The following is a 25,450-nucleotide window of genomic DNA, read 5'->3' as shown; positions in this document are numbered from 1 at the left end:
GTGTGTGTGTGTGTGTGTGTGTGTGTGTGTGTGTGTGTGTGTGTGTGTGTGTGTGTGTTTGAGGAGTCAGATGTAGCCACATGATTCCCGCACAGTACAGAACCGCAGCCGAACTCTCCGCCCGCGCGCGATCGAGCGAACTTCGCCTCGTCGTCTGCGCGAACCGCCGGAAACTTTATTTTTTCTTTCAAAACTTTTCTTAATTGTCTTTAAATTTGAAAACTATTCTTCGTTGGAATAAAAAAAAAAAAAAAGGAGCGATATCCTCCACAGACCACAGGATTTTGCTGGACTTCATCTGACATGATTTCTCTGACTTCTGTTTGGATTCATGATTTCAGACGCTTTTCAATAGAGGTCTCGTGCGTTTTTATTACACCTCGATATGGTTTCACACCTTTTCACGAACCGTAGGTAACGTTGTCTCAGATTCGTCGACCTTTTTCTTTAAATTTCCAGTTGAACATCATCAGTTCTGCTAAAAACGGTGATTCATCAACATTTGTAGTAAACATGCATGTCTTTAGACTTTAACAAGACATTCTGTTAAAAAAAAATATGAAAGACTCTTCTGCAGTTTTTCAAAAATTGCATAATTGTTGTTATTAAAATGATTTTTCATTCAAATCAACTTGTCAGACCTGATGGCGAAATCGCCTAAGAGCAGATTTATTCCAGAATCCAGCAAAATCTAGATGTGTTTGATTTTAAGTTCATCTTAAAGAGGCTCTAACAGATCTGCAGGAAGAAAAACAACAAATAAACCAAAGTTTTTCAAATTTACAGAGCAATTTCGGTTAATTTCTATTATTGTGGTTTCGACTGAAGCTTTTCTGAACCACCTTTTTATTCCAGACTTTGACAAACATCGCAGAACTTTCAACTTCGTCTTTAGAAATGTGGTGAATTGGATTATTTGTGGTCGAAGCTTTATTGGTTTCCTCCAGTAAGTTGACTCTTCACCGCAGTGGGAACCGAACCGAGGGCCTTTTGGTTTTCGGCAACCCAACGTCTTGTCAGACCCTTAACAGACCTGCTGGTATCGGTTCAGGTATCGGCTCCGCCCACCAGACTGTGACAAAGCGTCTTGATGTGGGAGTCCGGCCTGCACTCGGGACTCAAATGATGAAGGTGAGGAAGAGGAGGTCGTCGTCCGGCCGGTGAAGTCCAGGTCCTCCTCCTCCTCCGATGGGGCGCCTGCTGGCCTCCCCCGGCGGCCTCTTCTTCCGGGCGGCCGGGTCGCTGCTCCGCCGCCGCTCCTGCTCCGGCCTGCTGCTGCTGCTGCTCGGCGCCGCCGTCTGCCTCTTCTACCAGACCCTGGTCCTGGCCCGGAACCGGAGCCGGGTCCGGTCCGGCCCGCAGCAGCCGGACGGCAGGAGGCCGACCGAAGGTGGAGTCGTGACGGAGAGCCGGAGGTGGATCTGTGACCTGGAGGCTCTGCAGAGACGAACCCAGGTGGGTGTTCTCCTCTTCCTGGTGTGAGAATCTTCTTCTGTCATTGAACTGAGTGCAGAATTCCAGGTGGAGCGACTCACTGCACCTCCTGCTGGAACAATCTGGTACTGATCAGGCTATGGATAGCTGGTTAGCTTGGTAGTTTACTAATATTACCACAGGCCGTGGCTTTAAACAGGTTAAACATTTAATTCAACTTGTTCCAAAGTTCTTCCACTGAACGGGTTCCAAACGTTGTAAAAAAAACTCTTTGAAACTCACGACGACACCGGAGCCAAATGGCCTGGCAGAAGGCTTTCAGACTGGTTGGAAATGGTTTCACACTGGTTCTGTATTGGTTTCCAACTGGTTTCAAGCTACTTGAAGACGATATTCCCAACCTGCTTCCACGTTGGACCCAAACTGGGTTCTTATGTGAGTGTGAAGGAATTTCACATTGTTTCAAAATGTTTTTAATGACTAACAACTTGGCTTCAAACTGGTTTTCACCAGATTCCAAATTGGATTCAAACTGATTTAAACTGCTTGTCATAGATTTTTACATTAAAAACCAACTCGGCTTTGAAAGTAGTTTTAAACGAGTTAAAAATTTATTTAAAAGCTGATATTAAACTGTTTCTATCTTCCTTTTACGTTGGACCAAATTCCGCCACAGAATCTGGATACATTTGGGCTTCAAACTGCTTTAAAACCGGTTCTTAATAGTGCTACTGGCTTGAAAGAATTTAAATGAACAACGCGGAGAGATTTTCTGAGAATTTTCGGTTGAATCCACCAGACTGATGTGTTTAAAGTCTTTAAAACTGCTTTTTAAACCGGATCCGAACACCAGGAGTTAAAAGTCTGACGCGGTTTAATGAGTTTGTCTGAATGGACCATCTGCCGCCGGCGAGCTGCTCCTGGCTCATTGTTGCATTATTTTTAGAGTGTGAGGGAACGAACAGCGTGTGCTCCCGGTTTTATTTTACCGCGGTGTTGACCGACCGCCGTGTCGACCAATCAGGAGGCGGGGATTCCTGTCAGCATGCCGTCGGTATTTTAAGTACGTCCTCGTCCCCGTCGTCCCTGATAAAACATTTTTTATTTTTTTAACCCCGTCAATCATCCTGGGTTGCTGTTACACACACACACACACACACACACACACACACACACACACACACACACACACACACACACACACACACACACACACAGTGTTGTTTTATTGCCGCCCTAAAATCTCATGTTGTTGCTGTCAGTTGTTCCTCTTAAAGAGACAGTTTCCTTTAGCAAATAATGTTTTGTGGTTCAATTGGAGGTTGGAGACCCTGCGAGGGGCCCTGACAGCTCTCTTGAGGGGGGTCCTCCTCTTCCTCCTCTTCCTCCGCTCTGCCCTCTGCTCACGTGTAAACTCGCCGGGACTTTGCACCACAGACGAAGGGGGTAACACCTCCGGGTGTAGGACCCTTATCAGGACGTCGGGTCACGGACGACCAGGAGGCGAGACGGTGGAGACAAATCAACAAAAAACAAACACGAGGAGGAAAATTAAAAAAAACTTTTTTTTAAAGTGAATATCTAATCAAACAACGGGATTCTTGCTGACTCGTCATTATCCGACAGAAGAATTCTGTGTTTTAACCCGTTATTTTTGGGCTATTTAAAAGACTTTCTGGATCTGTCCTGAAACTTCCGGGGTCTCCGTGGTTTTTCAGGCGCCATCAGGTGTTTTTTTTTGTTTTTTTTGTTTGTTCCCAGCGGTCTGTGGACCCCTGCGGTGTGGCTTGCTGATTCTCGTGTCTCTGGGCGTCTCAGCTGTCGGCCCTCAGCTGTTCGGCTCTGATTCTCGGTCACGGCTTCGCGTCCGTCACCGCTTACTGGTGGCAAACCTGCAGACACCCCCACCCCCTCACCCCCGTGTCCCCCAGAGTACGCAGAATCACTCCAGAGACCTGCAGAGGATTTCACACTCCTCCAGGCTTGTTTCAACCTGTTTTTCACATTTTGGAGTTCCCCAGGGAACCTCAATGGGACCTCGAATGTTCCCAGGGGAGTGACTGAAGAGGGTCCCCCAGGGTTCCCCAGACACCCAAGAAACTTTCACTAAATTCAATCAAAAACAAACACGACGTTATTCTGGATGAGGAAATTGAATCACGTTATTTGTATATAACAGGAGCAAAGTAAAAAAAACCAAAATGCTAATTACTGACTAGTTTTGTTCATTCTTCATTCTTCAGGTGACTAAACACGAGTCACCGTCCACCTGACCGGTCCTCTCCGTCCCCCCTCAGGTCCCGGCCTGGCCCCGGAGGGCCGTGGTCCTGACGGGCCGCCTGCCGCCGTCGCACACCGAGGTGCAGCTGTACCGGCGGGTCCTGCGGCAGCTGGACCACCGGGTCCACCCGTCCCGCTACGCCGAGACCAGCAGCCTGCTGCGGAGCCCGCAGGGTAAACGCCACCGCCTCCCCGCGTCACTCTTTCTACCCCCCCCCACCCCTATCGTCAGACTGACCTTTTGACCCCATCACATGTTTTGACTTGTTTGTTTTGTTTTTTGAACCACATTACTAAATTTCCCAGTCGTTCCCGATCCCAACTTCTCTGAGACTTGCCGACGGAACCTGCGATTTAAGCAGGACAATTCTGTTGTTTTTTTTTGCAGTCGAGGCTCAGATTTTTTTCTCCCAAAACCTCCTGTGGTCTGTTCGAGGGTCGGAGCACGAGGGAGTCACAGCGCAGTGAGCACAGCCATGTTTCCTCTGCACTGTGGTGTAAACACAGTCTGTACGCTCAGATGTGTGAGGGCTCAGGATGTTTCTACTGGGTGGAGACTTCCTGGGAAAAGGGGGAGGGGGGGGGGGGGGGGGAGTGGTGGGGGAGGAAGAGGAAGACGTGTTTTTTTTTTTGGTGAAAAAGTGAAACGGAGGATGTGAAACGTCCTGCTCGCTGAGCCGACCGCTGGGTGTTTGTCAGATTGTTCTCAGATCCTAAATCACTTCCACATGTTCCATGTTTATTCAGAACTCCTCCTCCTCCTCCTCCTCCTCCTCCTCCTCCTCCTCCTCATAAAGAAACTGCTACTGCTACTCCTTCACCAGCCCCCTTTTCAGAAAAAAAAAAGTTTGAGTAAGTATTTAATAAATAAACTACATGACTAAATAAGCCGAGTAGCAATAATAGTAATGAATGGGTTGTTAAATAGATCCTTATTTTATTGAAAGAGACACAGTAACTTGTTTGGAAAATTCCTGGTAATTGCTGTCCTCTTTGTCTGTCACCATGGCTACAAGTGTGACCCTCCTTTGTTTCCATAGTTACAGATGTGACCTTCCTTTGTTTCCATAGTTACAGATGTGACCTCCCCTTGTTTCCATAGTTACAGATGTGAAATCCTTTGTTTCCATAGTTACAGATGTGACCTTCCCTTGTTTCCATAGTTACAGATGTGACCATCCATTGTCCATAGTTACAGATGTGACCTCCCCTTGTTTCCATAGTTACAGATGTGACCTCCCCTTGTTTCCATAGTTACAGATGTGACCTTCCTCTGTTTCCATAGTTTACAGATGTGACCTTCCTTTGTTTCCATAGTTACAGATGTGACCTTCCTTTGTTTCCATACATGTGGCCCTCCTCTTTGACTCTGTTACTACGGCGACAGGCGTGACCCTCCTTTGTTCCCATGGTTACAGGTGTGGATGGGTGGAGCCTCCTGCTGTGTCTGAGCGGCGCCGAGCGGAGCTGCCTGAGGAGGATCTCCTTTTCTCACCTGCAGCATCATCAGATGGTGAGACTCACCTGTCCTCTGGTGCCTGAACCCACCTGTGTGATGACATCACAACTCACCTGTGTGTGTGTGCATGTGTGTGTGTGTGTGTCAGGTGAACCTTCTCCCCAGCCTGACGACAGCGTTTTCAGACGCAGGAGGAGGTCTGTGTTCGTTCATCGCTCGCTCTCCGCAGGCAGGTGAGTCTGCTTCCGGGTGACTCTCCAAAAGGGGGCGGAGTCAGGAACGCTGAAGAGTTTCATTCGGCTGATTTTCTTCACATGTCTAACTTTAAAAACAAATGGACTTGGTGTTCTCTATTTACGGTGCCGCGACAGGTGCAGGTTTACCAATGAGGCCACATTCATGTGGATCGACCAATCAGAAGCTCCATTTTCCTCCAGACAGGTGTGTATGGGAGATTCAACAGTTTGCTCTAATCTGACTTTAACTGTAATCCTTGTAAATACTCAACTACATTTGTTGCCAGTTGTCTTGGATGGGATTGTAATTCAGATTCACCTGTGATGTTGATGGCTCATCTGTGATCTGGCTCCAATTTAGCTGGAATATTCAGTTAACATGTGTTTGTCATTCGGTATAGAAGGCGTAGGATTTGGCTGAGATGAATCCCGTGAGCATGAATCTGAAACTCTGGCAAGCATAAGTGGTGAATCTGTCTCGTTCTCCGAAAACTACAAATATACTTTATTTATTTAACTGCAATTCAGCTCAGATTCACTGATATACCGGATAGGATTTCTTTGAGATGTGGCTTTAATTTAGCTTGAACATATTTTGGCTAAAAATGTGGTTGGGTTTGGCTAAAGTTTAGCTCAGATTTTTCTATACTCAGTTCTGTTTGGTCTATAATTCAGTTGTAATTTGTCTCAGACTGAGTTTGATTCAACTGTCATTGAGTAAACATTCATCTTTACCTTCAGTTTCCTTGACAGTAGTTCACCTGATCAAGCCCCGCCTCCCGCTCTGGTTGCCATGGTGAACGTGTACATCCTGGTGACCTCAGTGACCCCACTCACTTCCTTCCTGCATGACATCAGCGTGGTGACGACCAATCAGCAGTCGGCGGGACGACCAGTGAAGGTGAACCAGCCGTCTGGGACCTTGTCCCTCCCCTCGTCTTCACCTCCTCCTCACCTCTTCCTCACCTCCTCCCCACCTCCTCCTCAGCTCAGAGACTTCCTGCTGGAGCAGCTTGGACCGGCGACCTCCCATGATGCCCTGGGGCAGGTGAAGCGTGTGATAGGTGAGGTGCTGCGGGCGGCGGCGTCCAGTGAAGAGAGGTGATTATCTGACCTGCCGCTGTGTCGGAGGAGCAGCTGTCATCACTTCCTGCTGTCTGACTCCTCCTCCTCCTCCTCCTCCTCCTCCTCCTCCAGGTGTGTTTCCTGTTTCCAGCTGCTCACCTTCATTCTGCTCTTCAGCCGCTCCATCACACCTGTCGTCGTCAAGGTAACATGCTCGTCTGGATAACGCTCACCTTTTGTTGTGCAGACAACACACACCTGCATCCATCCGAATGATGCCCCTCCTTATTTGGATAACACGCACCTGTGGTCGTTATGGCAACGTGCACCTGTCGTGGTTACAGTGACGCACACCTGAGGTCGTTTCGATAACGCGCACCTGTGGTCCTCACACAACCTCTGTGGTCGTCAGGGTAACATTTAGCTGTGGTTGTTATGGTAACACACATCCATGGTCGTTACAGTAATGCACACCTGTTGTCCAGGTAACACCTGGTCTCATCCAAACAACCCAACATGTGTCCTCCAGAGGTCAGGTGATGCACACCCGCGATCACTCAGGTGTAGCAGTCTGTAGTCGCCGGGTGACGCACGCCTGTAATTGGTGAGCCAGAGATTAAAGCAGGTGGTTTAATTTGGAGGCTTTTTGATCTCAGAGGTCTGTTGTGGAAACTCACTTTGATGAGTTTAAGAAGCTTCACTGATTTGCATGAAGAAAGTCTTTGTTCTGTTGTTATAATTGAAGAACTGAACTTTACGGGACCTCAAACGTCTACGGTCAGTGTCTCACCGGAGACGAAACGTATTCTCGCGGTGACTCCAGGCATCCAGCAGAGGGCAGTGTGTCCTCAGTTCTGATTGGTCGCCTGTCCTTTGATTCTCAGGTGGATGCTGAACTGACGTTTTCCTCGCTGAGCGAAGACACGTTTGAGCGACAGATCACCAAAGACAGGATCCTGGAGGACACACTGCGCTTCCTGCTGACGTCATACACACACCTGTCCCCGGACACACACCTGTCCTCTGAGGCCGAGAAGCAACAGGTGAGTGACTCCAAATTCAATTGAATAACATTAATTCATGAATATGAAATTACATGTTTTTAAAGTTGAATAAGTTTTTTCATTTTTCCTGTTTGTTTAACTCTTTTCAATAAAAGTAAGTCAGTAAAAATGGATACAATAAATAAATACGCTTATTAAAACACATTTATTTGGCTATCGATTATTAATGTTTCAATAAAAAAAGTGAAGTGCTGTGAATACATGAAAAAAATGCATGCATTTAAATACTTAAAAATAAACATTTTTATAAATACGTTTTTGAACACAAAACGTTCATAAAACAAAAGAGAAAGTTTAAAAAAAATCACATTTATTATTATTCTTTTCGTTATATATTAGTGCTATTGGTACAGTTCATTTAAGTAAATAAATAGATGAAGCATTAAAATAATAACATTAAATCAATAAATTAACACATTTTCAACAATAAAAAATTTATTAATTAAACAAATGAAAAATCGAATAAATAAAAGTCAATGAATCAATACAACGTGTGTGTGTGTGTGTGTGTGTGCACAGTTTGGTGTGTGCAGGAAGACTCTCGGTGTGTGCCTGTCAGAGGATCACCTCCTTCTTCTTCTGCGGTTGCAGCAGCAGCTGAGGACGCCGTCGGCCTTCATGTTGGTGTGTGTTTGTGTTTGTGTTTGTGTTTGTGTTTGTGTGTGGCTCTGACAACATGTCTTGTCTGCAGCTGTATCCCACCATCCCGTCCTCCTCCCCATCCTCACGGCCTCCTCGCAGCCTCTCGGACCTCCTCCCGCTCCTCGCTCGTCACTACGACTCGCACACCAACGGCAGCTGCAGGTGAGAACCTTAAAGTCTGAACTCCTCCTGAACTCCCAACGAGATGCTCTTTTCGTCTTCAGGACCGAAGAGGAGACAGACGAGACGACTGACCAACAGTCCAACAGACCAACTCGTCCTCAGGATGAAGGTGAGAAGCTGCTTCTTACCAGCATGATGGAGAAGAAGACGGCTCCCCCTGTAGGTCAGACCTCACAGTTACAGCTGGAGGTCTCACGTCATGGTGGAGTCTGACCTGTTGTCATGGCAACATGTTTCACAGGGAGGCTCTTGATTAGTTGTGTTTATGCATGTGATGTGCTTCACATCACAGATGCGCCATAATCTGGATGTTAGGAGGAAGATGCTCTATAATCTGATGTTAGTGGAGGAAGATGCTCTATAATCTGGATGTTAGTGGATGAAGATGCTCTATAATCTGGATGTTAGAGGAGGAAGATGCTCTATAATCTGGATGTTAGTTGAAGTTCCAGATGTTAGTTGATGATTATTGAGGCTGCTCCTCCAGTAAACAGGAGGTTAGTCAAATAATAACTGCCAGCTGTAAAACGAAAATGAGCGTAATGGAAAGAAGTGTGTGTGTGTGTGTTTCTCAGGTGTGTGCATGGACCCCCACCTGCGACAGATCTACACTGACCCCGCCCTCACGCTGACCCCGCCCTTCAGTCCGGAGGTGAAGGCGTACCGGGCCGAGGTCTCCTTCGACACGGTGACCATCCGGATCCGACCGGAGCCATTCGGCGCCGCCTGCAGGGTGCATCTGGACGAGCACCGAGGACCAAGGTGAGACGTGCCCCCCCCCCCCCCCCCCCACCCCCACCCACCCACCGCTCCCTCAGTCCGAGTCCTGATCCGTCTCCGTCCCCCCCAGGATGGCCAACTACCCGCTGGGCCTCGGCGACAGCAGGATTAACATCCTGGTGACGGACGACGGCGACCCCGACGAGCCCGTCGTCATGACGATCTACACCGTCCTCGTGTCTCGGGAGAGCCGGCCGTCCCTGCCCATGTTCGGGGATCATGTGACCTGCAGCTTCCTGCAGGTAGGAACGCTGCTTTCCTATTGGCTGCTGGGCTCTGGCCAGATGTGATGTCACATTATAAACTCTCTGATGTTCTGGATGTATGAAGGGCAGAAAAAAAATAACTGCCTCGTGCTTTTATTTTGTCTGAGGTGTGTGATTCTGTGTGATTTGCATTCAGTGGTCTCAGGTAACTATTATTCTTTGTCACAGCTCCATGATGCTTGACAAATTTACACATTTATACACACATATATATATATATTTTAATTTTGTCATTTAAATGCAAAGCAAAAATGCAAAAATTCTGCTTGTTCACTTGAAACGTGAAACAAGTTCACAGTCACACATACAATTAACCCCTTTACAGAGATAATGGTTGAACATTTTGATCCCAGGAGGTAAAATGTTAAATTAAATGTTAAATTGATTATTAATTTAAAACAAAAAAACTGAAGAAAATTAAGCACGGCTCATAAGTTCTAGATTAAAAGAAACAAAAACGAATCCATGGATTGTCCCTCCAGATTTCTTTTAAACATTTGTTCCACACAGCTGTGTTATGATGTTCTACAAGAGCAAAAGGACTTTTAATATGACTTTTGAGAAACAGTCCTTGTCTTTGTTATGTCTTTTGTCCATTTAATGTAAAGGCACCTTCCAGGCACTTTCCAGGAGGAAGTCATGCTTTGTGTTTATAATTAGTATTTTCGAAGATGCACATGAAATGTGAAAGTTATCAAATGTGGTTATTTGCCTGATGAAGGGATAAAGGAACACACACGTTCCATCAGCGTCCGCCTCCATTCTCTTCTTCCTACCTCTGGAAATGTGATTTTTTTATTTTTGTCATTTTAGCAGCTTTTTGATGACTCATTTTGTTGATGTTGTGTCTCAGTTTTGCTGTGCCTCCTTTTTGGATCATTTCTTTGTCTCTTTACGCTTATTTTGGAATTTCTGACCACAGATTGGTGGTCTTTAGTGTGTGTGTGTGTGTGTGTGTGTGTGTGTGTGTGTGTGTGTGTGTGTGTGTGTGTGTGTGTGTGTGTGTGTGTGTGCGTGCGTGCGTGCGTGCGTGCGTGTGTGTGTGTGTCTTCACTTTAATTTCAGCTGTTTTCAGGTTGAGCAGGTTGAATTATCTGTCAATGAGAAGCTGTGGGGGGGGCCCCCCGGCCTCTTGGTGCCCCACCCCCCCCCCCCCCCCCCCCCCCCCACCCCCCACTGGCTCATGTTGTCTGTGATCCACCTGTGATCCATCTGTACACCTCCGTCAGGAGGAGCAGCAGAAGAGAGCGGGTGTTCATCAGCTCGCCGTGGGGTCGGGGTGGGGGGCCCCAAGAACAGGGGGCTCATTGATGCAGCCCTTCCTTTGAAGTCCTTTGAGTATGAAATGAAAGAGGAGGAGGAGGAGGAGAAGGAGGAAGAGGAGCTCCAACCCGTCCTCTCCTGTCTTTTTGTTTACACGTAAACTACACAGATGTTTGTAAACGGTGACAGTGGAGGGCAGGTCACAGGGTCGGGTCCCGGGAGTCTTCTGTCTTTTTTGCAGCGAGTCCTCAGCATGACATGGAGGAGGGACCAGCAGGGGGCAGCACCTCCTCATACCCCACGTCTGTGTGTCTTCTGGTTGTGGTGCAGTGTGTGTGGTGCAGTGTGGCGGTGTGTGTGCGTGTGTGCGTGTGTGCGTGTGTGCGTGTGTGTGTGTGTGTGTGTGTGTGTGTGTGTGTGTGCGCGCGCGCGCGCGTGCCCTCCCCTCATTTCCTCGCTGTCTTATTGAACTCTTTATCTGATGAAGCTGCAGGACCTCATTACTCCGAGTCTCCCTGTCATGTCGCCGCATGTGTTTATTACCGTCGCCACGGCAACCGTCAGGGTCAGAAGCGTTGAAGTCCGTCATGCCTGTCATCAGTTGACATAAAGCCACATTAATGTGGGTGATAATAAGTCAGTAATGAGCCTATTAGGAGGCTGAAGGACCTTCTGCTTCATAGCGACGGTCCTGATCAAAGTCCACATCTGGACTGATGCTGGATTTAATTACATGAATTACATTGAATTACAAATATAATTTTTTTCTTTCTTATTTTTCTGCTTTTCTCCTTCCTTCCTTTTTTCCTTTTGTTTCTTTTCCTCTTTCCTCATTCCCCCCCCCTAATTTTCCTCTTCCTGCTTTGCTTCCTGTTTCTATTTTTACTGTTCTTCCTGATTATCTTTCAGTTTTTTTTTTCAGTTTCTCTTCCTGTTTTTGTTGTTCTTTTTGTCCGTTTCATAATGTGTGAATGGTGCACTGTGCATTTCACACAATTTATTTAATTGTAAAGTACTTTGGTCCACCGCGGATGATTTAAAGTGCTATATGGGTCCAGTTTTTTTGTTTTCTTCCTGTTTTCTTGTTATTTTTTTACTGTTTTCTTCCTCAGTTCTTAGATTTCGGCTCTCCGGGTGTCCTCACATCAACGGCCGACTGTTTTTCTTCCTCGTCTGACTGATGAGATCTGACATGTTGAGGCTCTGCTGCTGATTTCTTGAATATTTTTTCTCTTCGCCTCGCATGTTTTTCTGGTTACGTTCCGTCTGTTCCCGCACCCACTTTCATTTCTTTTTGAAAATGTTTGATATCAAAGGAATTTTTTAAACAAAAACGATTTTTTTTCCCCCTGTATGTTAGGAGCTTTTCTCAGAGTGTGTTGACGTGGTCAATCTCATCTTTTTTCAAACGGCCTGAGAGTGTGTGCTGTTGTGTGATTGTTAGAAACCGTGCTGGGGTTTTTTTTGTGTGTATATTTGTGTGGTTATATAAAGATGCTGGTATTGCGCGTTGCGTCTGGATTTCGTGTGTATTCTGCATGTTGTTTCATGCGTCCTGTTGTGTGTTTGCGCGTCAGCTTCCTGTTTGTGGTGCGGATGAGTTGTGAGCTGACGTGGCGGCGCCCCCGGGTGCCTCAAACGGGCCTCTTGTGGCGCGATGAAAAGGTGCGGCGGCGTGCCGGCGGTGCGTTTGTTGCGGCGCGGCGGCGGTGGCGGCGGCTGCCTTCGCCGCGCTCGACTCTGAGCTCAGGTACGAACAAGAAAATCCCTGTTAAGTTTTCTTGTGGCACTTTGTTGCGAGCTGCGACGCCGGCGTGCAGAATGTAACGTCGCCGCGATGAAACCTGCAGCGGCGGTAGAAGAGGGGAGCGTCTGTGACGGCGGGCGCTTTGAGGCCGGGGCCAGACGTGGCGGCTCCCACGGGGCCCCCTGAACCCGACTGCTGGATTTATTTGACCTCTGGCCTCCGGGCGGAGGACGACCGCCGATGACACACCAGAGGAGAGGAAGAAAGAATGAAAGAGACGAGTAAAGAGGAAACGGGACCAGGACGTCTGAATGAAGCCGCCGCCGTCCTCCGAAACGTGTCGGCCAATCAGAAGCGTCCCCTCAAATTGACTCCAGGTTGAGAGAAACGCTTTGCAATCAACCAATCAGCTGCTGAGTCCGGTCACCAGGGTGATTTTAGAGCGTGTGGGATGTCGTGATGTCCTGTTCCATGAGGCAGGATGCAGCAAAGATCAACCCCCCCCCCCCCCCCCCCCCCCCCCCACCTCGGCTTATAACCCACCCTCCTACCTGTCCCTGTTTCAGGACTGTGGTCTACTGGTCCAGCCTGGTGTCCCCTGTGGTCTACAGCCTCACGTCCAGTCTCCGGGTCCAGTTCAGACCTGCAGCTCAGGACACGTCCCAGGTCTCAAGTCTCGCTGGTGTACTGTCTCTTTAAGAAACTCAACACGCTGAAGTCACACGACTTTATCCGGCTGTCTCCGTCCCTCACCTGTCTCGCAGGTCGGTGGGTGGTGCCGTGTCTCAGCTGCTCTGACAACAGGACGTGCGACTGGAGGGAGGTTGCCTGGCGACCAGACGGCTGTTCCCACCCGGTGGTGGACCGGCCCCTGCTGCAGGACTGTATGACGGACAGAAAGGTGAATCCAGGTGTGGCGGTTTGTATTTGGCGTGGCTCTTCTTCACTACTCACCTGTGGCCCCGCCTCCTCTACAGGTGCTGTTCATCGGGGACTCGACCAATCGGGGCATGATGTATTTCCTGATGGAGCGGGTCAACGCCACTTTGGAGGACTGGGGGAAAGCCCACGACACACTGATCTACAAGAACTTGAACGGGGGCCGGACTCTGGTCGGCTATTCCTACTACCCTCAGTTCTGGCTGGAGAAGAAGAAGAGGCCGACCTTTAGACAGGCGCTGCTGCAGCTGCTGCACAGGTGAGACCACCTGCCGACCGATCCAGGTTTGTGAAGACCTTTTGTTGTCGTCGCTTTGAATGGTTGCTGATTCCCTCTGTGAAGGTCACGGCCTCTGATGAACTCCAACCTGACAGTTCTGGTGGTGGGCGGGGTCCAGTGGCTGAAAGTAGATCACCTGAGGACAGTCAGGGAGGTTCTGGACAGGTAAACACACAGAGGAGTGTTCCAGCAACACACGTATGATGAACCACAGTGTCATCAACATACAGGTTAACATGTAGCAACAGAATCACAGGGGACCAAACATTGAACCCTGTGGTACTCCATCCTGGTATTATATGAACAGACCTTCGACTATGACTCATCAAAACCATGTTAGAGTAGATTAGAAGTCATTAGATTGAAAATTATTCTAATAATTCCTCACATGTGCTATTCTGGGTTCTCCTAAACTCCTCCACCTCCTCCTCCTCCTCCTCCTCCTCAGACAGTCTCTCAGTAACATCACTGTAGTGGTGAAGTCTTTGGGGATGGGTTTCCACCTCCCCGTCGACGGGATCCGGTCTTTGACTCTGGTATGTTCTGGTCCTCTTTCAACACCTGTCCTCTCTGTTAAGCCCCGCCCCCTCTTCGCATATCATCAGTTGTCGTTTTGTCTTGTATCAGACGGAAATTCAGGCTCTGTACCACGATAACAGCAACATCATCAACACCGCAGAGCATCATGGGTATGAAGCCATCGACACCTTCAGCATGACGATGGGTCGGTACAAAGAGTTCCTGCAGGGCCGCTGCGCCTGTCACTTCCACGAGGTCCGTCCTGCTTCTCGACCTCAGCCGGCTCCTCCTGGGGCTCAAGACAAATCGCGAAAAAACAAACGAGGTGCTTCTCTTTTCTTTTCAGGTGGAGAAGTTCTGGTCTCCGCAGTCCCTGATCCAGTCGACCTTTGCCACGAATGGGACCAGACCTGGACCAGGGCTCGGCAGTCAACCTGCCGTACCAGACACTGAGCAGGAGGCGGGATCCAGGCCGCCGCGCTACCACGTGAGAGGACTGGTGAACCAGGTGTACTCTGAGATCCTGCTGAGCCGCCTCTGTCCCAGAACCAGGGCCTGAAGTCCAGAGACCCTTCGATTTCGTTTTGCGGTTAGTTTACATAAAAACGCAACTTTTTGAAAATGCCTTTCGGGGAGGACGTTTTTGAAAACACTCCCATCTCCACGCAAACCGTTGGAAATGTAACTTCTTGAAAACACTCCAACAGTAAAAAAAAACAACTTTTCTGAAATGCTTTATTGCTGAAATTATGTATTATATTATTCGTGAGTGTTGTTTCATTCCGAAAACAACCAACTGGCTTGGCATGCTAACAACATCCTCAACAGCATCGTCTTCAGCATTTCTGCCGCTTCCGAGTAAATGGACATCGTTTTCGGAATGTTGCCGTGTAAACGGGAAACCTTTATGAAATCCGAAACGTTGTCATTAAAGGGGGCGGGGTCTCCTAGAGGAGGCTGGAACTCATTTGAAGAGGCCAAGTCTTAAAAAGAGGAAGTGGAAAATGACTCTAATGAGGAGGCGGAGACTCCAAAGGAAGCGTCGTGCCTCTGTAGGAGTCTGATTATAGAGGCTTGGACTTAATTGGAGGCGGGACCTCAGGGTGAGGGGGCGGAGTCAAAGAGAAGTGGAGGCCGGCACTCGGATATCAAAGGCGGAGTCTGTGAGGAGGAGGAGGCAGGGCCTGTTAGGAGGTGGAGGCGGGGCCTGTGAGGAGGAGGAGGCGGGGACTCACCTGTTTCCTAACCAGTCGGTGTACTTCAAATGTTCCACTGTGCACAAACTGGCTTCCACAGAAAACTAGTTTGCGAAGCACACCAGCTAGTTTCCATAGTTCCTGATGAACAACTAGTTCTCATCAGTTAGTCACTCCCTCAACTGGTAATTCTAATAACTGATATTCATTCATTAATATAAATTGTAATTACCAGTAACTAGTTTTTCAACGTATGTTTACCAGTTTTCAACATACAACTAGTTACTCCTCTTAACTAATTATTCTTTGCTGATTAAGATGTTTTCTGTTATTATTTGAAAATACTAATTGCTAACAAGTGAATAGGAAAAGATGAGTTTACATAGTGTATTAACTACTCTGATGCATGTTAACCTTTTATTGATTAATTAATTAATTAGAAAAGTGCACTAGTTATGTTGCCAAACATACTAGTTTCTTCATCGGTCAAATTTCTTATTTTTATATACGAGCTGTTTGTATGATAGTTTCTAACATGCAGACTAACTAGTTGGATATGATGCATTTTACTATTGATTTTCTTCTGTCGTAACTAGTTTCCAATGAATAGTGACTAAAATTAACCTGATATATTCACTAAAGAAACTAGTTTTTCAGGCTCGTGCTTGAATGAAACTATTATGTTAAATTGTCTCACTTATTAGTTTTTAACATATAATAGCTGCTTTTTCATGTAGCCTGATTCACAATAGTTAACTTTTTAGAATACCTAGTTACTCAAACGAGCTCGTTTTCTAATAGCTACTAGTTCATTTCAAGTAATTCTTATAAATTAGTTTCCTGTCACCGCATTCTAATGCTAAACAACAGTTTTAATGTGCACAGTTTCAGCAATGATAAATCATATTATATAGTAACACTGCTTACTTTTGTTTACTAACTGGTTAAGATTTCATCATGAATACTTTCTTGAGCTCTGGATATTATTATTATTTTTTTTTTTACAGTAATCATTGTCTGTTTATTGTCCAATGTGTACAAACTAATTTATTGGAATACTAACTTGTAGTAACTTTGCAGTAACTATATTCAAATGCATATCAACAGCTGTTAATGTGCATTAACTAGTTCTCTCTGTGGGAATAGTTAATTTGCAATAGTTCATCTGTATTACAAACTAGTTTTCAACTAGTTTGTGATTCAGTTGATTTGTCCGACATTCATATTTTTACCAACTGTTTGTAATTTCTAACAATGTTAGTTTTTTCTGTTTTCTTTACCAACTAGTTCTGGCAGGGCGTGAATTAGTAACTGAATGGAACTATCTTGTTTCTAATATACACCAGTTAGTTTAAGTCAGCTCACGTGTATTCCTACTAACCACCTTCTAGTCCACATCAACTGCTTTTTATGAGTAATAACTTGTTTAATAACTTTTTACCATACTAAGTTAACAGTTCACCCTGATTACACTCTGATAAGCACCAGTTACATTTTGTGTTTAATGCTTGAGATATTTAGAAGTTAATCGTTGATTCACAGTAACTGATCCGTAGCTAGTTACTAAAGCCTAACCCAACTAAATTTGGATGCATACTATGTTAATAGTAACCTCTTTATAAAGCATACCAACTAGTTATATCGGTGCATTTCTGCTTTTTTTTCAGTTCTTGGTTTCCACTTCCTGATGAGTACTAGTTGTTTCTGTACAAACTAGTCTGAGTCATAGGAATTTCTTAATTGCTAGTTACTACTTATTCATGCATTCATGCATTTTATTAGTCAAGTAGTTCTGAATGAATGTAACTAGTAATTGATTGGTAGTCTCACAATGTGATGGAATAGCTCTCCTCACGTTTCCTCTCTGTACATAAGAACGATATATATATTTATATATCTGTGCGGAGCTCACCGGCTGCTTAATGTGTATATCAGATTATTATCAGATTATAAAGTCATACTCTGCACCAAAGAATTGATAACTTTTTTTTAATTTTACACATGAACCAAAGATTACACTCTTTGTGTTTTATATATTTTTCTACAAATGTTTATTTGGCCTTTTCTTTCCTCTGAACTCGTTTACATGCTGGAAAATGTTTTATTTGTATTTATATGTACGTGACGTCACTTGTGACGTGCGGATTGTGCATTTTTTTTAATTATCAGCTGAAATTAAACATGTTTTGATGATGAACTTGGCCTCAGATTTCCTCTCTTGAGCTGCTTGGAGTATTTTTATGTTAAGCAGATTTAAAAAACAATGGAAAACCTGGATGATAACATGGCGGCTTGTGGTATTTCCGGAAAGCTTTGCTCAGAATTTTAACTTTTTGGTTTAGAGGAGACATTAATAAATAAATAAATATGTTTTTCAGGATTAATTCAATTGTTTCTTGAACCAGAATGAGCCGTTTAAATCTTTTCTTTACTGTCTGTGTTATGGAATATTCAAGCAAATTAATTTTGAGCTGTAAAATGAGAAACTTTTAAAATGAGCAATTTTTTTAAGGGAGTTTGGTTTGTGGTTATTGGCTCAGTTAAGCAACAAAACCAACAAAACGTTTATAAATGACTTAGAGCTGTTTGTTTTAACATGAACTCTTTTAAATATATTCCAGCATTGAATATTTCATCTAATTTCACATTACAGATGTTTCTCTGTTTAATTTATCCCCAGTTGACATTTTACGCCAGACTTCATTCAAAATTCCTGCAATTTAATATTTCCTCACCTCCTTCATCTCCACCGCCTCGCGGATCAAAACGTCAAAACGATGAATTATTAGTAATGACGTGGGAGGTCCACTCGGCCAATCAGGATCCAGCTCTGACTGGAGCCCCTCCAATCAGGACGGTCCAGAACTCGGACAGGTCTCCGCGTGCCGCTGCTTCTCCTGCAGACTGAAGCTGGACTTTACGCGGGACGAGGCTCGTCACGCACGTGAAGGAGGCAACACACACACACACACACAAACACGCGCGCGCCCCGGGGACCGGGACTGATGCGGGCGCTCCGGGACCGGGTCTGATGGACGGAGCGGGAGCAGGAGCAGGTCCATGAAGAGGGATGGAGAGCCGGAGCCGTGGAGTCCGACACATATGCGCCCTGAGCCTGCTGCTGGCCTCCGTGTGTCCGCTGTGCTGCAGGGCCAGCTGGATGTGAGTACGAGCCCGGCGCGCGCATCCACACCTGCAGGGCACGCGCACAACCTGCTTTATTCTGAGCTATAAAATAACAGTTTCTCCCATACATACTAACTAGTTTTGATACATAGTATCATGTTGTTGCCAACTCGTTTTATTGATCATAACTAACATCTTTGTTAACCACGTGGTTTTACTTTACCACTATGTATTTACAAAATGTATAACTAACTAATTAACTAATTTCTGTTATAATGTTAGTATCCTTTCTTTAAATATTACATCTCAAACTCAAATTTACCATCAACTAGTTTATAACAGGGTTTTTTTCAGTGAGTTTCTGGTGTAAATTAAGATTCTGAAGCATATTACTGTTTTTAATCTTTATTAACTCGAATGATAAAGTAACTGTACCTGACTAATGCAAAATAACAAATTTGTATTAAATCATATATTTAACTATTTGTCTTAACTTGCTCAAATTGACCAGTTTAATAGTTTTACGCAGCACATTTGTGATGTAAATTAAGATTCTGAAGCACATTACTGTTTGTAATTCCTATTAACAAGTTTGATTTACATTAACTTTCAAAATAACTAACTTCCACTCACTAGTTAACCTTTCTCTATATTTCCAACTCGGTATGGTCTTTGTTTACCGCCATCAGAAATGTATTAACAAGATAACTCATTTCAAATATAAATGTATTTTCTTTTGTAGGAACTATGTATTAACTTCCTCTAACCTACCATGGATCAACTCTACTAGTTTATAAAGTACAATAGTTAGGTAGCAGTTAAGTTTCTGAGGCATTTGACTATTTTTAATCTCCATTAACTAGTTTGATTTACATTAACTTGGGGGATAAAGTAACTAGTAGCAGTTAGTCACTTTGATAAAAAGTAACTAGTTCAAAGTATTTGATTTGACATTAACTAGTTGTTGTCTTGACTGTTTGTGTGTTATTCATTTAGTTTACTGTAGTTAATTGGTAATATGTACTGGTTAGTTTTCCTAGAACTATGGGTTCTTGATGGAATCAAACTAGTTTGTATAGTTTGTTTTCAAAAGACTAGACGTTCAATGAAACTTCAGTTTTTTTTAATTAATATTTAGTTTGAATATAAGGATTAAATGAAAGTTGAAAGTTACAAGTTTTCAGTTTTAAATGAATCAAATTTTCTTTCAAGTGAATTATCATTTAATATTTCTATATTGAGGCCTACTTTCTTATTAATGTATTACTAAATGTCCTAGTTTCACTATATATTCTATCTATATATATGATATTTTAATAATGTAACAAATCTTTTCTTCTGAACAATATTTAAATATGATTAAATGTAACCGTTCAATTTACAATCTAAACTGTTGAACAATTCACCAACACCAACACTGAAAAATATATTATTAACGGTTTGGAAATGCAACTATAATCTCATAGTTTAAATAAGAAATATATAATTGTAAAATCTCAATTTATAGGGTTCAATCAGAATTCTTAAAAAAAACCACAGTGTAATACAATAATATATGTCAGCTATGTTTAAGTAAACCAAGAGGAAAATATGTCACAGAAATTAAATAACAAGTCACAAATTGATTGAAAATATGAAGCCACACTTGTGACATAGTGAATATTAATAAACTAAAATAATTGAATAACAAATCTGTCTATGTTTGAGAAATGAATGATATTTTCACTGTTTCTGATTTATCAAGGATTCCAAGGATTCTAACAATGACATTAAATATCAGCATGGAGTTCTATTCTATTGTAAATTCATGTATATGTGAAGTTAAAACTAATTAACTAACAAACTAACTGATTAACTTTCCTTTTTCTCTGATGTTCAGCCACATGAAGCCAAATTAAAGCTTCATGGGGGTCAGAGGTTTTGCTCAGGGACACCTGTCTGTGGAATTGAACCTTTAACCAGACCACCTCTTTTGTGGAGGACGTCGCCGGCCAAATTTGTGAAAAGCACTGAAATCTGAATAGTTTGTTTTGGATTCCTGTGAAGATTTACAACGCTTCTTCTCTAGAACCTTCAAAGTGTCGTCTTGTGTCTCCGTTGCTTTTCTTCTAACCCGAAGACGACTTATTTCAACGCTGTACATTCGATTTTTTGGACGTTTCACTATTTACGCTCTAATTTGTAAAATAAGTTTTTAAATCTGAAGATTTTAAAGTAAAATCTGACGTTTAACTGACATCCTTTAAAATGTCAAAGTTCTTTGTTGAAGGCTCAAACACATTGCAATTATATAATAGTAATAATATTGATAATATAATGGATTTAGACATATATACATTTGATGTTCTTTATTCCAATGAAAATAACTAAAAATAAATACAAAAAACAAACAAAACAATATAGTTTCAATAATCACCTTACTAAATAAATTTTATAAAGAAAAACTGTAATATTATTTCATGAGAAATAATCAAAATATATATTATTATTGAAAAAGGTGTAATAATTTGCGTATTTAGCCATGTTAGCAATATTAGCTGAGCTTGTTTGTGTGGAAGTTGCCAGATATTACCATGTGTCAAGAAACTTTAATTAAATAATAATAATAAAAACCTTCAAGAACCGACAATAAACAAGTTTTTTTTTTTTAAAAAGAAAGAAATACATAGAAAAACACAAGTTTATTTTATTGAGGCCCGAGTCGACGCGGCGTGCGTGATGACGTCACCCGGTGTATCCGCAGGTGGCTGGGGGTGAGTCCGGGCCTCGGTGCGGGACTCGGCACCGAGGCGGGCGGCCCGGACGCGGCCGTGGGCTGCGCGGAGCTCCCGCTCAGCCCGCGGCAGCGCGCGATCTGCCGCCGGAAGCCGCTGCTGCTGCGGAGCGTGTGGGACGGCGCGAGGCTGGCGGTGAACGAGTGTCAGAGCCAGTTCAGGCACGAGAGGTGGAACTGCTCCACCACCCTGGAGCCGCCGGGGTTCGGACCCGAGCTCACCGCAGGTACATGCACAAAACAGTCAAAACACAAGTTCTAAGTCTATTTAATTTGGTTTTTAGTTAGTTTTCTTAGTGTTTGTCTACCATGCAGAACATTAATTACTCCACCTGCTTGTATTGAAACTCAGTAGACACACACTGCCCCCTACAGGCCGCACACGGTCACTACAACCTCATCTTAGTGATTCTGACCATAAAGTCAACAGCTGCAAATATAGTGAAACACGTTATAAACCTCAACTTCTTCATTAGCAAAGAAAGTTATTATTAACTAATGTGTTTTTTTTTTAAAGTTTTATCTTGTATGTAAAAGCATTGAACTTTCATCAAAAATCCTGCATTTTAATGACTATTTTAGTTTGTTTTTGTATTAAATAATCATTAACATAACTACCATTATTATTGTTATTCTTCTTCTTATTATTATTATTTTACACAAAATGTATTTTTTATTTTATACATAAATTTCCTTTTCAATCTAAATCATTCAATTTTAATGGTTTGCATTGCAGAGGATTTGTTATTTTACTTATTTATCCATCTATATTATACACCTAAATATTTGTCAACTTTTTCACATTACAGTTCAGTGAGTTTTTATTGATTTTTGAGTCGTGATTTATTGAGTTTTTATTGAGTCATGAATCTTGAAATATGTAAATTTACTCCATAATTTAACAGTGATATTAATAAAAAAATAATTTTGCTGTTGTGATTATTTGAATGAAAATATGTATTTCATTCTCATTAATATACACATGTATATTTTTAATTATCCAATTTATGTACTATTGTTATTAGATGTTATTGAATTATTTAAACAAAAATAATTCATATATATTTTCTAATTTATGAGGTATTTGTTCATCTTTATATTAAATAAATTTTACTAGGTTTTATGTCATTTCTGGCATTATTGGAATTGTTTTTTTTAATCACTGTTTCATTTTGACTTTCAGTATGTTTGTAACGTCTCTTCTTCCTCCATCAGGGACCAAAGAGACGGCCTTCATCTACGCGGTGATGGCGGCGGGCCTCGTGCACGCCGTCACGCGCTCCTGCAGCCAGGGCAACATGACGGAGTGTGGCTGCGACGCACGGCTGCGGGGCGGCGGCGGCGGCTCGCCGACGGAGGGCTGGCACTGGGGCGGCTGCTCGGACCACATCCAGTACGGCACCTGGTTCAGCCGCAGGTTCATGGACGGCGGCGGCGGCGGCGCCAGGAACGCGTCGGGCGGCCACGGCGGCTACACGCTGAGCTCCATGAACCAGCACAACGGCGAGGCGGGGCGACAGGTGACCGTCCGTTTCCCTACATCTCCCGAAACGCCGATGACGCAGTGGCGCGAAGCGGTGTGGTCGCGCGCCCAGGGCCTCAGGTGATTGTCGAAATCGCAAGTCTGCAGGACGCCGACCCGTGTGCTTGTGCTCCGCAGGCCGTGGAGCGCACCATGACCACCGACTGCCGCTGCCACGGCGTCTCCGGCTCCTGCGCCGTGAAGACGTGCTGGAGGACCATGGCGGCGTTCGAGCACGTGGGCGCGTACCTGAAGGAGCGCTACGAGCGCAGCGTGCAGGTGGCGGAGCGCTCGCGCCGGAAGAGCCGCCGGAAGGAGCCGCGGCGCCCCGCCGCCGACCAGCACCAGCTCGTCTTCTTCAACAAGTCCCCAAACTACTGCCTGGAGGACCGGCGGCGCGGCGTGGCCGGCACCCGGGGGCGCCGCTGCAGCCGCGCCTCCGCCGGCCCCGACGGCTGCAACCTGCTGTGCTGCGGCCGCGGGTACAACACCCACGTGGTGCGACACGTGCAGCGCTGCGAGTGCAAGTTCGTCTGGTGCTGCTACGTCCGCTGCCGGCGCTGCGAGAGCATGAACGACATGCACACCTGTAAATAGCAACAAACACTCACTGTAGACAAGTACAGACTGTCAACAAAGAGCAAATACAAACCGTAAACAAACACAGGCTGCCAACAAATAACAAATACAAACTGTAAACAAACAGACAGTCAACAAATACAAACTGTAAACAAGTACAGATTGTCAACACATAACAAATACAAACTGTAAACAAACATAGGTTGTCAACAAATAACAAATGCAAACTGTAAACAAACAGTCAACAAATACAAACTAAACAAACACAGGCTGTCAACAAATAACAAATACAAACTGTAAACAAACAGACAGTCAACAAATACAAACTGTAAACAAGTACAGACTGTCAACACATAACAAATACAAACTGTAAACAAACATAGGTTGTCAACAAATAACAAATGCAAACTAAACAAACAGTCAACAAATACAAACTAAACAAACACAGGCTGTCAACAAATAACAAATACAAACTGTAAACAAGTACAGACTGTCAACACAACAAATACAAACTGTAAACAAACAGACTGTCAAACAAATACAAACAGTAAGCAAGTACAGACTGTCAACAAATACAAACAGTGAACAAGTACAGACTGTCAACAAATAAATACAAACTAAACAAGTACAGACTGTCAACAAATGACAAATAAACAAACAGAGACAAACAATTACAACAAATACAAACTAAAGAAACACAGACTGTAAACAAATACTAGACTAAACAAATACTAAAACTAAAGACTGATAACAAATACAGACTTCAAACAAATAAATATAGACGAAACAAATACAGGTGGTAAATAGATACAGATGTAAACAAATATCAGCAGATACAGAGTGTAAACATCTACAGGCTATAAATAAATGGGCTACACAAATACTGTAAACAATTACAACATCTACAGACTGGACAAGCATGCAACTAAATAACCACAGACTGTAAACAACTGCTGACTGTAAACAACTAGAACTACTACATACGGGTAAACAAATGCAGACTGTAATCAAATGCAGACTAAACAAAAAAGGACATTCATCGGTGCTTAACACAATGATACAACAAACGACGAAACGAACAACTACAAACACCTTTAAGAAAAATACACAGCAAAACAGTGAACAAATGCACAATCATAAATGACTATATCTAAAAGAATATATATATCTAATGATGCATCAGTAAACAACACACAGCAAAAAGTGACCCTTTAAAAAAAAACAAAAAAACTGATCCAATCAACAACAACAAAAATTGTCCCAGCGACAGCCAGCAGGGGTCAGAGTTCAGTCAGAGTTCAGTCGCAGGAAAACCAAGAAAACGCCACGTTTTCGTCCAAGAGACTTAAACAGTCTTGAAACCTTTCATGGAAAAAGAACATGGACGTCCGTACCCGGAGGTCTATGCCGAGACACGGCCCGATACGCATGTGGTCGGATCGCCCGAAACGCACGTTAACGCCGGGTCTTAAAAGACGCAGAGACTGAAAACGTGACCATGGATCTAGAAAAAAACCAATAAATGTTTATTTATGAAACCATCATGTGTGGAGCTGTTTTATTCCGAAAGTGAATCCGTCATTAGAGGGGACCCCCACGCGGTGCCGACGGCTCAGCTGACACGTCGGTTCCTGGTTTCGGGTCTTGGGTACCCAGGGTTCAGGTCCTGGTGTGGGTCCGTGCTGAGTCAGCGTTCCATCCTCAGAGCTGTTGTAACTTGGTGCCTCTTATCAGTGATGACTGAGCAGAAAAAAAAAAAAAAAACTGGGGGAAAACAGGATTTCCTGCTATTCTCACACCGCCTGAGCGGAGTCCTCCAGGAGCAGGACCGAGGTCCGAGAGGAGTCAGCAGGGGGGGGGGGTCCCGGACTGAGGCCCTTCTGAACCCACAGGGATCAAGCCGAGTCGTCCTCCACCGGGACGTTTAGAAACACAACCGACGCTCTGAAACATCCGTTTATCTGGAAGATGCTTATCAAAATACCACCAAATGATGCTTTGTGTGTGTGTGTGTGTGTGTGTGTGTGTGTGTGTGTGTGTGTGTGTGTGTGTGTGTGTGTGTGTGTGTGTGTGTGTGTGTGTGTGTGTGTGTGTGTG

General features: G+C 44.2%; 2 protein-coding genes across 2 annotated transcripts; both read left to right on the top strand.

The window, feature by feature from the left end:
• Positions 1-143: 143 nt before the first annotated feature.
• On the top strand, positions 144-17,544 carry cped1 (cadherin-like and PC-esterase domain containing 1). The gene is made up of 21 exons (XM_080518392.1): positions 144-1,455; positions 3,732-3,888; positions 5,133-5,227; positions 5,322-5,406; positions 5,545-5,614; positions 6,151-6,310; positions 6,398-6,510; positions 6,607-6,679; positions 7,359-7,517; positions 8,058-8,162; positions 8,230-8,342; positions 8,405-8,472; positions 8,939-9,125; positions 9,214-9,385; positions 12,986-13,085; positions 13,184-13,320; positions 13,397-13,617; positions 13,702-13,803; positions 14,087-14,174; positions 14,266-14,412; positions 14,504-17,544. Exons 1-21 carry the CDS (start codon positions 1,189-1,191, stop codon positions 14,714-14,716), a joined length of 2,832 nt encoding a protein of 943 aa, XP_080374518.1. The 5' UTR covers positions 144-1,188; the 3' UTR covers positions 14,717-17,544.
• Positions 17,545-18,423: 879 nt separating this feature from the next.
• On the top strand, positions 18,424-23,800 carry wnt16 (wingless-type MMTV integration site family, member 16; the record flags this gene model as incomplete). The annotated part of the gene is made up of 4 exons (XM_080518563.1): positions 18,424-18,515; positions 21,223-21,479; positions 22,468-22,772; positions 22,913-23,800. 4 exons carry the CDS (start codon positions 18,424-18,426, stop codon positions 23,369-23,371), a joined length of 1,113 nt encoding a protein of 370 aa, XP_080374689.1. The 3' UTR covers positions 23,372-23,800.
• Between the last annotated feature and the right edge of the window lie 1,650 nt (positions 23,801-25,450).

The sequence above is a fragment of the Blennius ocellaris genome, assembly GCF_963422515.1.
Source record: "Blennius ocellaris genome assembly, chromosome: 22".
Taxonomy (NCBI): Eukaryota; Metazoa; Chordata; class Actinopteri; order Blenniiformes; family Blenniidae; genus Blennius; species Blennius ocellaris.
This window is presented reverse-complemented; position numbering and strand designations above follow the sequence as displayed.

Coding starts and splice junctions, on each gene's coding strand:
- cped1 (XM_080518392.1), top strand. CDS start 1,189: ATGGGGCGCCTGCTGGCCTCCCCCGGCGGCCTCTTCTTCCGGGCGGCC. Junction 5,407..5,544: donor CGCTCGCTCTCCGCAGGCAG/GTGAGTCTGCTT, acceptor GTGCCGCGACAG/GTGCAGGTTTACCAATGAGG. Junction 6,511..6,606: donor GCGGCGTCCAGTGAAGAGAG/GTGATTATCTGA, acceptor CTCCTCCTCCAG/GTGTGTTTCCTGTTTCCAGC.